The sequence below is a fragment of the Sorex fumeus genome, unplaced genomic scaffold, assembly GCF_029834395.1.
Source record: "Sorex fumeus unplaced genomic scaffold, SorFum_2.1 ptg000063l, whole genome shotgun sequence".
Classification (NCBI taxonomy): Eukaryota; Metazoa; Chordata; class Mammalia; order Eulipotyphla; family Soricidae; genus Sorex; species Sorex fumeus.
This window is the reverse complement of record NW_026606120.1, coordinates 34,358,115-34,372,992: the sequence shown is the minus strand read 5'-3', so window position 1 is coordinate 34,372,992 and position 14,878 is coordinate 34,358,115. Positions and strand designations below refer to the sequence as shown.

At 37.9% G+C, this 14,878-nt stretch overlaps 1 protein-coding gene across 3 annotated transcripts in view; it reads right to left on the bottom strand.

Annotated features, from left to right (window-relative positions):
- Nucleotides 1-14,878, bottom strand: part of UBXN7 (UBX domain protein 7) — a 98,660-nt gene that overhangs the window by 4,717 nt on the left and 79,065 nt on the right. For 2 of the 3 annotated variants that reach the window (XR_008794242.1, XR_008794243.1), the window contains exon 11: nt 11,104-13,255. Coding sequence is in view for 1 of the 3 variants with exons in the window: in XM_056127298.1 (XP_055983273.1) it covers nt 13,094-13,255 (162 nt within the window). In the remaining 2 variants the exon portion in view is untranslated. Of the gene's footprint in view, nt 1-8,776; nt 13,256-14,878 lie in introns of those variants that run through there. The other variant, XM_056127298.1, reaches the window with a different exon arrangement.

Below are 14,878 nucleotides of genomic sequence, written 5' to 3'. Positions count from 1 at the left end.
AATCATACCTCAGATTTCCACATACAAAGCGTGCATTTCTGTCCTTTGAGTCATTTCCTCAATCCTATAGATTGTTAATGTATTTGTAGTATTGAGAGAAGGCTGATGTCTCTGGCATGGGTAAACAAAGGCAAGGCATAAGGAATAAGATTCAGGTCATAAATGGTCCTGGTAGGGGCCGGAGCAATAGTACAACAGGTAGGGCATTTGCCTTGTATGTGGCTGACCTGGGTTCAATCCCCTGCATCCCATATGGTCCCTGAAGCACTGCCAGGAGTAATTCCTGAGTACAGAGCCAGGAGTAACCCCTGAGTATCAGCATCGCTGGGTGTGACCCAAAAAGAAAAAAAAAAGGTCCTGGTAACCTGGTAAAGAGTTTAGATATTGTTATGAAGAGCTTAGATATTGTTATAAGTGTAATACAGATTCAACTGTGCAATTGGTGGACAGAGAGCAAGAGACTATTATAATGATTATGGTATGAACAGGCCATTGCTACTGAACCAGAGTTGTGGTGAGACTTGGGAAATAGTATATATATAGGAGGTGTATTTTGAAGGTAAAATGAAAAGATTATTAGATATGGGGGTTTGAAGGAAAGAGGAATACATTAGTTAGGCAGAAAAACTGGTAGATTAAGTAGATTTGGTGGGGAGAGACAGAATTTCAGATACACTAACCTTGATACTTTCAAGTGTGGGAGTAGTACAGAAAGTTGGATACATGTGTGATGCTTGGGAAAGAAAGGGACTGAAATTAAGAGACCTAAGAAATCTTTAGCATTACAGATAAAGTTCAGAAGAGCAGGAGAAAGAACAAGGTCACCTAGGGAGAAAGTTAATAGCACCTAGAACCCAGAGTTGAGAGATCACCAATATAAAAAGGCGCAATGGAGGAGAAGAAACACCATAGTAGTATGCCAAGGGGTCCAAGAGCAAGAATGTTCTAGAAGGCTCCAGTATTAACCTATGTTTAATTTTGCCTAAGAGTCAAATAAAAAGGACACAAGTGCTTGTCATTGAAGATGAAGAACAATTGAAGTATGATGTTGGAGACTGGTCTAATTTGAGTGGGTTGAAGTTTATAGGTTTATGCTAATAGAGGGGAAAAAAACAACTTCCTCTTTAGTAGACTGGTATAAATAGCAGCTCTTTCAACATCTCCTTTCTTCCTTGTATTCTAACTCCAATTAAGGGAATGTACTCTTAAGTCAGCGGCAGTTGAAGCTGGAGCCACCCAAAAAGAAGGTAATCAGTCTTGGGGACAACTGGCTTGATTTGTAATCTTTTTCCATTTCCTTTCCTCCAACGAATTTCATTTTCCCAACTTCCAGTGCCTTGCTCAGTTTCCACTTAGATGCCCATAACATTTCCCAGAATAAAACACCATCTGTCTCCCAAAGTCTTTAAGGCTTGAGAAGTCTTTTCTGGCATTATGCAAATTATTGTCCTACCCAGGTCCATTCTGATTTATTCCCTCACACTCTGCTTCTCCCTAGAAATAGCACTACATAGCAAGATGATCACAAGAATCAGTGTCTGTAATAGAGGTCAATTTTGTTTTGTTCTGATTTCGCTTTTTGAGTCACACTCAAAAGATGCTCAGGGATTACTCCTGTCAGTCCTTGGGGGACCATAAAGGTTAATCTTAAGATTATTAAAACATCTGTTAAAAGGAAATACTTTAGTTAGCATTTACCTGGCCTCATGGTAGTGATCAGACTTGACTAAGTAAGCTTGTCTTAATAAAATGATTTATTGCCAAGCATGTATTTTCTAGACGTGTCTTGTTTCTAAGATTAATCACTGGATTATAACAAATTTAAAGAACTAAGACCTACACCCAACATCACTAACCCAACTAACTCCTGATTTGGTCCTGAGGGTTCGCACCTGCTAAAATTCAGGGTACCATGGTGTGAACCCAGGCCTCCAAATAAAGCATGCACTCAGCCCACTGAACTATCTGTCCAAACTGAAGTCAGGCACTTTAAGGAGTATACCAAATAAAGTACTTCACTTTGCTCCATAAATTCTATGCATATAAGAATGCCTGTCTTTAGAATAAAACCTAAGAATCTAAGTGGTATCTGTCAGTTATATGTCAATCATTCTAATTATCAAACTACAAAATGCTTCAACTAATACTTATGAAGTTCTCTTGCAAAGAATTTTGCTCAGCTAAACTGAAGACCAGGAGGACTGTCCTCCCATTATTCACTGATTTGCTCAAGCGGGCCCAGTAACACTGTGAGACTTGTTACTGTGTTTGGCATATCAAATACGTTACAGGTAGCTTGCCGGGCTCTCCAAGAGGGGCGGAGGAATCAAAGGTGGAGGAATCGAACTCAGGTTGGCCAGGTCAGCCGCGTGCAAGGCAAACACCCTAACCTGCTGTGCTATCACTCCAGCCCAGACATCATGTATCATACTTAACTCTCAAAATAAACATGTAAGGCAGAAATCATTTTACAATTGAGAAAAATTGGGTTGGGCCTAATATAGTGGGCAGGGTGCTTACATTGTATGTGGCTGACCCGGATTTGATCCCTGGCCCAAACCCGCCAATTGATTCCTGAGCCCAGAGCCAGTAAGCCCTAAGGTGTGTAACCCACACCCCCCACCTCCAAATAAAACCCAAAAGAACCCCACGAATACAAATGAGAAACCGAGGCTTGCATTTTTACTATTACTAGCAGTATTCAAGTTCATATAGCTAAAAGGTATTTTTAGCAGCATTTGAGAGCCAGATCTCTCAAGATACTCAGGTTCAAAGAGCATGCCCCAAGAAGAAACACATTAAGATCATTGAAATCTGGGCTAGAGGGGGCGGTGGGTAATGTTGTGGGAGATGGGTGTGTGTGTGTGTGGGGGGACATCAATGTGCTAGAATTGTACAAAATGTGCACAGGATGACAGGATAATCTTTCTCCAACTTGTTGTTCTGAGCATCTGCACTCTCATTTCTTTATTCACGTAATTAAGTTAAACTATTGTTTATTTTACTTGCTTTAATATGCTTAAGGCTTACTCCTGGTTTCCTCGGGGTACCATACAAAGCATCAGGGATCAAACCCAGGTCAGTCGCACCTTACCTATTGTACTTTCCCTGGCCACTTTTATTCTTATTTTTAACATGAGCTGACTTCCCTTCATCCTTCAGGACTAAGACTATTAACTCTCCAACTCCTCCTTTTAAGCAGAATAGTCTGGCTCCTTTTCTTTTTATTTTTGTTTTGTTTTTGGGCTACTCTTGGCAGTTTTGTTTTACTCTTGGTTATAAACTTGAGGATCCTTCCCAGGGGTGGTTCAGGGGACCATAGACTAGGGTCAAACCTGAGCCTCCTGCACACAAAGCACGTACTCCAGACCTCTGAGCTAGTGCCCTGCTTCTTCCCCCACTCACAATATTTAAACTGACTCTGTATTTTTTTTTGCTTTTTGGGTCACACCCGGCGATGCTCTGAGGTTACTCCTGGCTCTGCACTCAGGAATTACTCCTGGTGGTGCTCGGGGGACCATATGGGATGCTGGGGATTGAACTCAGGTCGGCCGCGTGCAAGGCAAATGCTCTACCCGCTGTGCTATCGCTCCAGTCCCTAAACTGATTCTATATTCTTTTTTTCAGTTTTTTAATAGGGGCCACTCTCAGCTGTGCTCAGTAGAAAGCCCACCTCCAAATATCAAAAAATCTTGATATGAAAGATGGTAAGTCCTAAGAAGATATGTTGCTTAAGCATGAGGAGGGACAGACCTACAAGAGAATTTGAATAAACTGATTACTAGGACTAGTGTAAATCTGACAGTAATCTTAACTTCTACAACATAATATAGTCATATATACTGGTTGTTCTCATTGTATTTTCCTTCACTTGTTTACGCTGAGTCCTTAGTCACTAATCTATTACTGGTCTTAAAAACTAGATGCTCCGTTTCCTAAACAAGTCTTGATTTTTTTTTCTCTGGAATTTTGAGTCACCCTTCAGTATGCTCACAGTTTACTCCTGAATGGGTTTAGGAGAACATGTAGCACCAGGGATCAAACATGGGTTAGCCACAAGCAAGACAAGTGCTCTGTACTATCTCTCTGGCTCAGAATCTTACTTATCTAACAAAGTTAGCTAGTCCAATGACTGACATACTAACATTTAAAGAGCACTTACCAGGACAATTGAGCAAGTACTCTTGTGAATGGGACAATAAACAAACCTTTGTTAATAAATACTTGTCTCCCAAATATGAGTGCACTATGGCAAGCTTTTATTTTGAGGTACCTTTCTCACTTCCCCAGTCACAGGTCTGTTCCTAGGCAAAATGAATCTATGTAATAAGTAACAAGATAGAACTAGGAGAAAAGGCATTTTGAGTTGTATTACTGAAATAATTGTGGGTTTTTTTTTTGGGGGGGGGGACACACACAAGGGATTACACCTGACAATACTTAAGGATTATACCAGGCTCTCTGCTCAGGAGTGACCCCTCCAGCTGTGCTTGGCATATCCTATGTGATACTGGGGACTTTAAGTGGGGCTGGTGGGCTGCAAGGCAACCACCTTAACCCCTCCAGTTCTCAAAGTAATATAGTTTTATATGACAAAAAAAGTAACACAAAAATACTGAAAAGATTTTGTTTTTATTTCCAAGATCAAATATTACAATAGTACATTTACATGTATTCATAAAAAATGCAGCAGTTGAATTTATAGATTAGAGGTTTCCTTGAGACTGGTCCCTCTCTCAGCACAGTGAGCTGACGTCTTCAAAAGACTTATCATCCCACTCCCCTCCCTCCCCAACCCCAACAGTTCCTACCCCTCCCCCCACCCCCCACGCCCCCATTCAAGTTTAGAATAAAGTAACTGGGTACAACACAGCAAGAATATTTGCAATTTGGTACAGCCAAATCAGAAGACCATCAACTAAGATTTCCCTGGTTTTAGAGCAAGCAGAAATTCCATTGTGTTTTAATCAGCAGTTACAGTTCTGCTCATCTAATGGCATGCTTTTCTTCTTCTAAAAATTTAGATTTTCTATGGTCTCTGTGTAGCCTCAAATTTAAGGCTTGCTCTAGCACCTTTATCATCATTTACTAAATATACAGGAGGGTCTCATATGTGTATTGAATAAATAAAAAAAAATTATTGGATGATCCAACTGCCCTTGTTCACTAGTCCAAAAGCTAGCTAGCTTTCTTTCCACTTCTGAGATAAGCTATAGAAACAAATGACTCCTAACACTATGGTGTAAAAAGCCCATTAAGGTGACAAACAGATGTGCATTTTAGGGAGCACCTGCCAGAAATTCTACATTTGAAACACTGCTTCTGTTCAGTATCTTCTTAGAATCAATAAGATACTAACATTATGGGTTAAATTTAGAGCCAACTCTGCATTAAGAATGCAAATCTCACTAAGACCATCAGAGTAATTTAAGTATACCACCATCCCAGGGAATCTCTAAATGCTGTTAGGAACTGCTTAAGTATCATGTTAAAGCAAATACCCGGAGTTGATCTCACTGAAGTCCCCAACCCACTCCCATCCATATCCCCAAACAAATTTCATTTCTTGATTGATGTCCCTGAACAGGACTGGGAAGTGAAGTTTGAGAAATACCGTGAAACACACACACACACACACACACACACACACACACACACACAAGCATATACACAAAAGCACAATTAGTAAACAGATGACAGAACTGGACATATCAAATGATTTAAAACATAGTTCAAACAAAACTCATACAAAGCATGCAGAGTCAATAAACACTACTTAGAATTCCATGGAACAATCAATACCTACTAAAAAAAGGACTTGGGGAACTGGAAAGATAGTACAGTAGGTAAGATAGTATGTTGCCTTGCACATGGACAACCTGGGTTTGATCCCTGGCACCATATATGGTCACCCAAACCCCACCAGAAGTGATCTCTGAGCATAGAGCAGACACCCTGAGCACATTTGGGTGTGGTCCAAGAACAAAAGAACTTAATTTCTTACAGGTCTTAAAAAAAATAACAGCAACAACAAGAACCCACCAGATGCCTAAACATCGTGAACAGTCAAAAGAAAAACTAGTCCAGAAAAAGATTTTTAAAGGAGTAAATGAAACTTTGTCTAACAAATTCATGCTAAAGCTTGGATGGAAACCCCTCGAAGTCCATCAGGTTAGCATCAACTGGTACTCACTTCTCTGTATCTAACTCTAGAGGATTATCTTAAGAGTTTTATTTCTGTTTCCCAGCATGTGTTTTAGACAGTATTTCCAAATGAAGAGACCAACCCAGGAAAACGGCCCAGTCCAAAATGGTAACATATGAAGACCTTACAATAAGGTTGCTACTCATTAACTGAAAAATGGAGGTCACATATTACTTTATTTTAATGAGTAAACAGGGTTTTTCTGGCAATGGTTACCCATGTGTGGTTTAACTTGTAGGGCAATGAAGTTGTTAAAAGCATAAGATTAGTGTCAAAAACCTTCACATCATTTATTGACACACAGTAAAGAGCACAGAGGTTTGAGAAAAGAATACTATAAAATCGCTTTGTTGAAAACAGCCAGATATCCAATTGAGCATCAACATTCCAAAACCATTAATTTGAAAAATATCCTGGTGACAAGTACTCTTAAATGCAAATTGGAGGAAAACACACAGAACGACAGAATGGTTCTAGAGCAAGAACCTCTCCCTAATCAAAGAGAATCCATGAGTGTTAACAGCACACAAACACACACACACACACACACACACACACTTTTTCCCCTCCTTTAGGGACCACTCCTGACAAATCCCCACCCATTTGAGTCATCTCCCTAGCCCAGATATAGATTTTAAGGAAGAAGTTAGTATTTATCTACGCCTTTGAATTATTTCCCGTTTTATTCACCATGTTTAGTAAATTATTCACATTTGGCCAGTCACAGATTAAGAATGTCCTTTGATGGAGGCTAATGTTTTTGTATAGTCAGTCTAGCTTATGAGCTTGACCCTATTTTAAAATTCAACTGACCTTATTATTCCTAAGGCTTGGTTTGTTTTGTTTTTGGGCCACATTGACTGTGCTCAGGGCTTACTGCAGGGTTCAAAGATCACTTTTGTAGTGCCCAGATCAAACATAGAGCTATCACATGCATGGCAAACCCTTTACCCACTGTATATCTCTCTGGTCCCTTCTAGGGTATTTTGATCTCTATAAAAGAAATTCTAAGAAAATCAAAAGACCTGTCATTGACACAAAATTAAAATGTAACTTCTCATTTTTATACATATGGTTATTCTTAAGGAAAATACCACTGGAATTTGTATCTCTAACCCTACAAGTAAGTCTGGTTACCCTGTGAAAATATTTTACAGAAACGCTAAATTGTTTTAACTACAGTTCATGCTGGACTACCCAACTTTACCTTGAGGTCATATGGCAAAAAAAGGTCTGTACCAAAAGTGATCATGTTGATGAGAATCACTGAGATTCTAAGCAATACAATGAAGTTAGTGGCTGAAAAGGATGGGGAGAGAGAAGTACCATGGAGCTTGCTATTCTTTACTTGATATAAGAGGATTCCAAGAGAATACGCCTATAAAAATGATGTCTAAATAAAAATTTCCCTTAATGACACTTAGAAAAGGAATTCCTAAACATAGTCAATTTCATTGAAAACAGACTAATTTTCTGATAAAACTTTCAGACTGTCAAAGACAACAGAAAAAAAAAAACCACTGCAAGATAAAGTAGATTGAAAAGATTTTCTACTTAAGTGTCTCAACATTATATCTTAATTTGGCATCAGCTGATTTCACGGGAAAGCTACTAAGATCATGATAACTTCTTTTTCAAAAAAGAAAACAAAAACAAATAGATTCTAAAGTTGTCTCTCTAGCAGGATTCACACAGGGAAGTCAAAGAGCAAAATAATCATTGTTGAAATGACAAACTTTTATACAAGAGAACTCTGTGCACTGACTCGATATTTTCTAGTGATAATTTTAGTATTGATAAAACATTGTTATTATTCTAAAACATGTACAATGGAATACTAAGTTTCATGGCAAAACAACAAATGCTAGGGGCTGGAATGATAGCACAGCGGGTAGGGCATTTGCCATGCACACGGCCAACCCAGGTTCGATTCCCAGCATCCCATATGGTCCCCTGAGCACTGCCAGGAGTAATTCCTGAGTGCAGAGCCAGGAGTAACACCTGTGCATTGCTGGGTGTCACCCAAAAAGCAAAACAAAACAAACAACAAAAAAAAAAAACAAATGCTAAACAAGGCAAGGCAAAAAAAAAAAAATTCACACACAGCTGTATTCAATTAGCCTTTTCCATTAAGGTTTGTATTATTGGAAAATTGCTATGTTGATCAAAGGGATGGTTTTTCCTATTCCCATTTTGTTTTATACAGAAGTTTGTTACTATCAACTTACATCCTATAATTCGAGTAATTAATTATTTCTGAGTTGAAAGAAAGAGAACCTGAAAAACTGAAAGAGCAGGGGAAGGAGGAAGGCAGGGTGGGGGCGAAGGGAGGGAGCTAGAGAGAAGGAGCGAGAGCAAGAGATGCACTTCATGGGATATGGAACATTTTTAGAAGTCAACCAATGGGATTATTGCTGTTTCTGTTAAAATCAAGTACAGATGTTGTAATTTTCACAGATCAGTTTCCTAATAATTGCTCAGCCAATACAATGTTTTAAAAACACAATTAAAATGAAAGTTAACTCTGGTGTCAGTGAACTATTTCTCATTAATTAGTTTTTGGTCACTCCACACTAATTTAAATCACAGCATTACATTTTTAGAATTAGTGAACTATACTTAAATGATACTTACTAGTTCTAAAACTATTACTATACACTCTTTCTTTGAGATTACAGCACCATGATGAAGTCAGATAAAAATTATGTGACAAATGAGACCCAGACACAGAAAAATGGCAAAGAAGCTAGTTAGTATATTTAAAATTTTAGGGGTATTTTAAAATAAAAGAGTAGATGCATGAAATTTTGGAGTGGAAAGGACTTCAAAAGATAAGTCTGATTTAATGGTTTGTATCACGGGTTCCTGGAGTTTCTGTAAGGGCCTGCAATTCCAGAGGCATATTTACATTTTTTCTATGGTATTAATGATATTCTTAACCTCACAATTTCCCACCACAGCCAAATTTTAAAACAATAAGTTGCTTAACAGTTTTAAGTTATTTAGTCAATTCTGAAATGATAGCAGAGCTATTAGACTTATACCTATATACAGTGCCCCTTCTGCATATCATATATATACTCTGTATGTAAATTTTTCCTGGGTAGAGAAATAAAATCTTTCCTTCCCTTCTCAGTTAATTAGTAACTCCCTCTGTTTTTTTTTTTTTTTGAAGAGTCCAAGTGAGATTATGCTAGCTACAATTTTCAGTTCTGGGGTTAATAACCTTTCTGAATGGGTACCTGGGTATGCCTTACATAATAAACATCAAATCTGAAAGTTGTTCAAGGTGAGTCACAGAGAATTTGAGCTATACTGTTACCACTTTCCAGTTTTATTTTTATGTGAAGACTTCCCAAACTGAACTCTATACCTTCCCATTCTAATCTTTACACTTCAGTTCCAGAAAGGTAAATGTTCACATACTCCCCAATGATCTCATAGTATAGCTCACCAACTGTATTAAACAGGGAGAACTAGATCAAGATTTTACAACTTTGACAAACAACTCAATAAATAATTTTTTGACTTACAAAGAAGTAGAATTATAAGCAAGATTTAAAAGTATACAAAGAAGGTTCAATAATATGGCTGGTATGGATGATAGCCATATCTTTTAGATAGTCATATCTTTTCTAAAAATTAAGAAAGAAAATCCTTATTCATTTTCACCCTATATTACCCTTGGTTACATAGCTATTTTTTTTCTCATCTTTTCATCAGTACATTTGTTTTTAACAGTAATCAATAACCAGTCACTAAAACATAATGTAAATAGGAATGTAAAGGCATGGTGCAAATCCCACAGCTTTAAGAAAACAAAATCAAATGAAAAATAGAAACAAACATTTCGGGCAAATTAATTCCCTTTGTGGGAGACTACGGCACTGGAGTAAAATAAAATGGGTACCAAGTGAGTCGTTCTAAATTGGCTTTCTGAACTTCAATTTTCTTATCCAGAAAAATGGGGAAAAAACTCATTTTTGTAATTCTGCAGGTTAAAATATAAAATGTCCCCAAGAACCCAGTTATAGGCTAATCACTCAAGACTGCTGTTATTTTCTCATTTGGTTGTTCTCTCTCTTTTCTGGTCCCTTCCTAAATCAAATTCAAAAGAGGTTTCCTGTCACTTTACCCCAGTAGTTTTTAATTTCCCTATATCTGTCTTATAATCTATCCTGTTCTTTTCCTCCCTATTTTTTAATCTTTCAAACTGTTTCCAATACAATGACTACTTTAAACTTAAGCTACTCTGCAGAGAAATCTCCAGAGAACATAAGACAAACTGAAGGATGAATATTCCTTAAATGGATGAAGTTCTGGAGTAAAGCAATACTCATTTATTCTTCCATTTACAATAAATAATTCTTCTCCCAAGGGCTTCTATAATATCAAGCTCAGGATAATTACACTCCTACCTCAAAATAAGATACTCTACATTTTTACTCTAAATAGTCCAATTATACTTAAGTTGGATAAGTATCTCAAGCATTATCTCCATATCTCTTACAGAGAGCTCACTTAAATCATCTTACATATACTTCACCATCCCACAGTAATCTAAGTTGAAAAAGTCACTTTGGTTTCTTGTAGTTGGACATGCCAGAACTGAGCATATAGAGAAGAAATACTCTGTCATTAATGAACACATCTCAGATTCTCTAAATATGTTCAATAAAGAGAAACTATTAGGTAAAAGAATGAAACAGAGTCCTGAAAGTAAAATCGCCTTTACAGTTTTGATAAATTTGGGTTTTAGCTGTGACTTTGCTGGGACTGGAGATGGGTACCATTACAGCACCAAAGCTGGGCACATATTCATTTCTTACCCTACGCCTCCTGTAAATTTTAGATTTCTAACCTTGTCTATTACCAAGATTTTTTATCCTTTAACATACCTTTGATAGCAAACAGCTCCATTCCTCAGACAGCAAGTATATTATTCAAGTTCAGAGATAATAATGAGGAATTAATATGAAAACCATGTTTCCTCAATAAACCAGAAGCTGTTAATTTTTGAGAGCCTATGAAAAAACACCAAAGTGGTATTACTTAGTCACAAATCTAAAGAGAGAACTTTGACTCAAGTATAAATGAAACTGTAATTATATAAATATATTTATAAATATTTATACAATTATATACTTATACATAGGTACTTACACAGACTTGGGGAAAAAAATGTAAGAACATTAATTCAAAGGACTCACTGAAGAATAAACAGAATTTTCCATGATTTCCTTGAGGAGATACATAACTTATTCTTTAGGGAGGGTGCCTCAAAATCCAACTATTCAGAACCATATTCTCTATTTGTGTACTGGAACAACACATAAACACTTTTTAATACCCCCTACTTGCCAAAAGAGTGTTCTTAATGTTGATCGGAACCTGGAAACTTAAAGGTCTCTGAGCAATAGTGATTATGTTCCTCAAGTAGAAAAATCAATCATAAACCTCCATTAACAAGACATTTACATTTCCATTACAGTTTTATAATAAGATTCTGAGATACTGATTTTGCCACCAGAATCAAGACTACTCCACTCAGATTATTCTACTTAGAGCTCAAAGTAAGGTAAGAATTCAGCATAACAGTAAAACTGATAAGCAGAATAGTACTATGCAAGCGCAAGATGATCTCTTCTAATACTGAAAAAGTTTTTACCAACTACAATTTGAATGTGGTTTTGTTTGCAGAAAAAATTCACATCTACAGATTATTGGTAATCTTCCCCACCTTCCTTCTAAATGCTGTTTTATGAATTTATATAAAGTTCTTCCCTTTATTTGGAGAGGCTTTCAGTTTTACACTCTCTGTAAGAAAACAGCATGAGGAATTAGGATTATTTAGTCAGAGACTTTTAAAGACTGTTCCAACCAGGGGTTTAAAAAAAAAAATAGTTACTTCTAACCAAAGGAACATGGTTAGCAACTCTCAGTTGTAAATTCCCCCTCCCCCCACCACCTGAGACATACGTTCATATACTTTAAAAGACAATCAATAATCACAGTAGTTAAAACTACAAGCTATTGTACTGCATGATTATTGACTAGCTGCCTTTCTATAGATCACTTGTGGACCCAAATAATGGAAGGACCAAACAAAATATGCTATACTGGCAAAAACAGCAAGAACCTTCCAGTTACAGTCACCAAAATATGATCATTAAATGTCCTTCTTAGGACTAGCAGGATCAATACAGCTTACAGAATAACAATGAAGGAAACTGTCTCAGGCTAGGGTACTGAAAGCCACCCTATGCTATTCTACATTTATCACTTATTTTGTCAAGAATATACAACACAGATATAATTTTAGTGGGGACGATGAGAATCCTCTGAAAATAATTTAAATATGATAAGCAATAATTTTAAGAGATACTTTTTTCATGTAAACAAAAGCACAAATATTTTGTTACTTGATATTCCTATATTAACAACAACAGGTGTGTCAGAGAATTTCTCACTACTAAAAATTGGGCTTACAAAAATGGGAGGCTGCTCTTATTCCAACTCTAGCCATTCTTTCACCAAAGGACTCTGAGGAGTAATACCACTTGATCCCCAAAAAGAGTGCAAGAGACCACTTATTGGAACAAACATTTCCTGCTGCCAGTATGAGGAGGTTTTTTCCTTAAGCTTCCATTTGGTCATAAGATAAGGTAAGGAAGAGAAAAGTAGGAAAAATAAGAAAATTTGGGAAAGAAAATAGGGGCAAGGGGAAGACGGACTGAAGGAGAGAATAAGAAATAAAAGAGAAGGTAGGTGACTTGCTTGCCCAACTTTGGCTCTATGATGCTATGAGCCAAAAATGTGTACTATTGACATAGTATCTCACAGGAAAAGGGAAAAAAGGGGTAGGCTGAGAGAGGTCAGGCCATGGTGTTAATTTCTTTCCTGTACAAAGACAGTCTCTTGAGGACAAAGGCCTGCTTCTTGTAACGTAATGTCATAATCAAGATGAGAGAGTTTCCTTCGTGGGAAGTTGGTGAGAAGTTCAAAACGTTCATTTGGGTATCCTTTAGACTGGACATGCTTCACCAAAGCCTATAAGAATTAGAAGAAAGACAAAAACATTAGATGGAAATAAATGAGCAACTGAAGGAAACACACACACACACCCCTACCTGTGTGTGTCCACATCTACCAGTGCAGAGGGTTTACTCCTGCCTGTGCTCAAAGATCACTCTTGGCACCGTGCCCTGGGGACCATATATGGTGCCCAGAATTGAACCCAGATTTGCTGCGTGTAAGGTAATTTTATCTTACCTGATGCATTCTCTGACTCCAACACGCATTTTTATCCTACCAAACAGAAAATTAGCTTCAAATAATCAAAGCTTACTACTCCTGTAAAAGGAATAATAGAACCATCCCCCTATGAAGGGGAGACAAAGTCTGTGAAGAGGAGCTGGGGCCACGACTGGCTGTTTTTAGGGCGTATTCCTAGCTCTGTGCTCAGAAATAATCCTTGGCTATAATACCTAGGGCTGGAGCGATAGCACAGCGGGTAGGGCGTTCGCCTTACATGCGGCCAACATGGCCGACCCGAGTTCGATTCCTCCGCCCCTCTCGGAGAGCCCGGCAAGCTACCGAGAGTATTCGATATGCCAGACACAGTAACAACAAAGTCTCCAATGGAGACGTTACTGGGCCCGCTCGAGCAAATCGACGATCAACGGGAGGGCCTTTACCTTTACCTTTTATAATACCTAGGGGACTGAACCAGGATTGGTTACATGCTAAGCAAGAGCCTTACATCCTGAAATCTCTTTCTGGCCAATGTATCCAAAAATTTATGGCCATTAAGTGCTACTAAAATATACAGACTGATTACTACTGCAGCTACAAATTAGCTGAATTACTTCCTATGAAATAACTCATTTAAAAACATTTTATTAGTTTTGCATCTTTTCTTCTGGTTGTGGGGGAGTATTAGGCCACATTAGGCACTGTGCTTCCAGTGGTGTGGAGGACCACAATCCTAGGGGTTGAACAGGATCAGCAATACGCAAGGTAAGTGCCTTCACCCCTATACTATCTTTCCAGCTTTTTCAAAAACCTTTTCATCAGTGAAGGTATGTCTTTTATTCCACCCACAGTCAATCTTGCCAGTTGTTCATGGAATCCCTTTTTAGCTAAGAAATCATGTCACTTACCATTCATCCTCTTTTAAAGGTATCCTTAATGTGTGCTGCTTCACAGATGCTTCCCTTAATAACTTTTCCTCTCTGAATACAAGTTACTCACTCCTTCCTCTAGCTTCACAGGCAAAGATCTCAATAACAAGAGCTAAACTTGCTCTATATCTTCCATTTCCTTCCCAATACTACATCAGGATGTTGTCTGAATATCAGCACTGCAGTGACAACCTGTTATATTCTAGTCACACAGTCTTCAAGACTCAGCATCAGTTATCTCCAGGCGCAGCAAATGAACAGGTATGGGCCCTTGCCCCAAGGACGATTATTTTATAGCCTAGGTGAAACTAGTCATTATCATTCTCTTTCCCAGTAGTTGAGGAACAAAAAGAAGGCCCAACAACCATGGGAAAAGGCCTCAGCATCAACAGGGTGAACCAGGTACAAGCTGAGCAAAAATCAAACAACTCCCCAAACAAACCCAAAACACTATACACAAAGAAGAATGATGTGAAATAGATACAAGGGA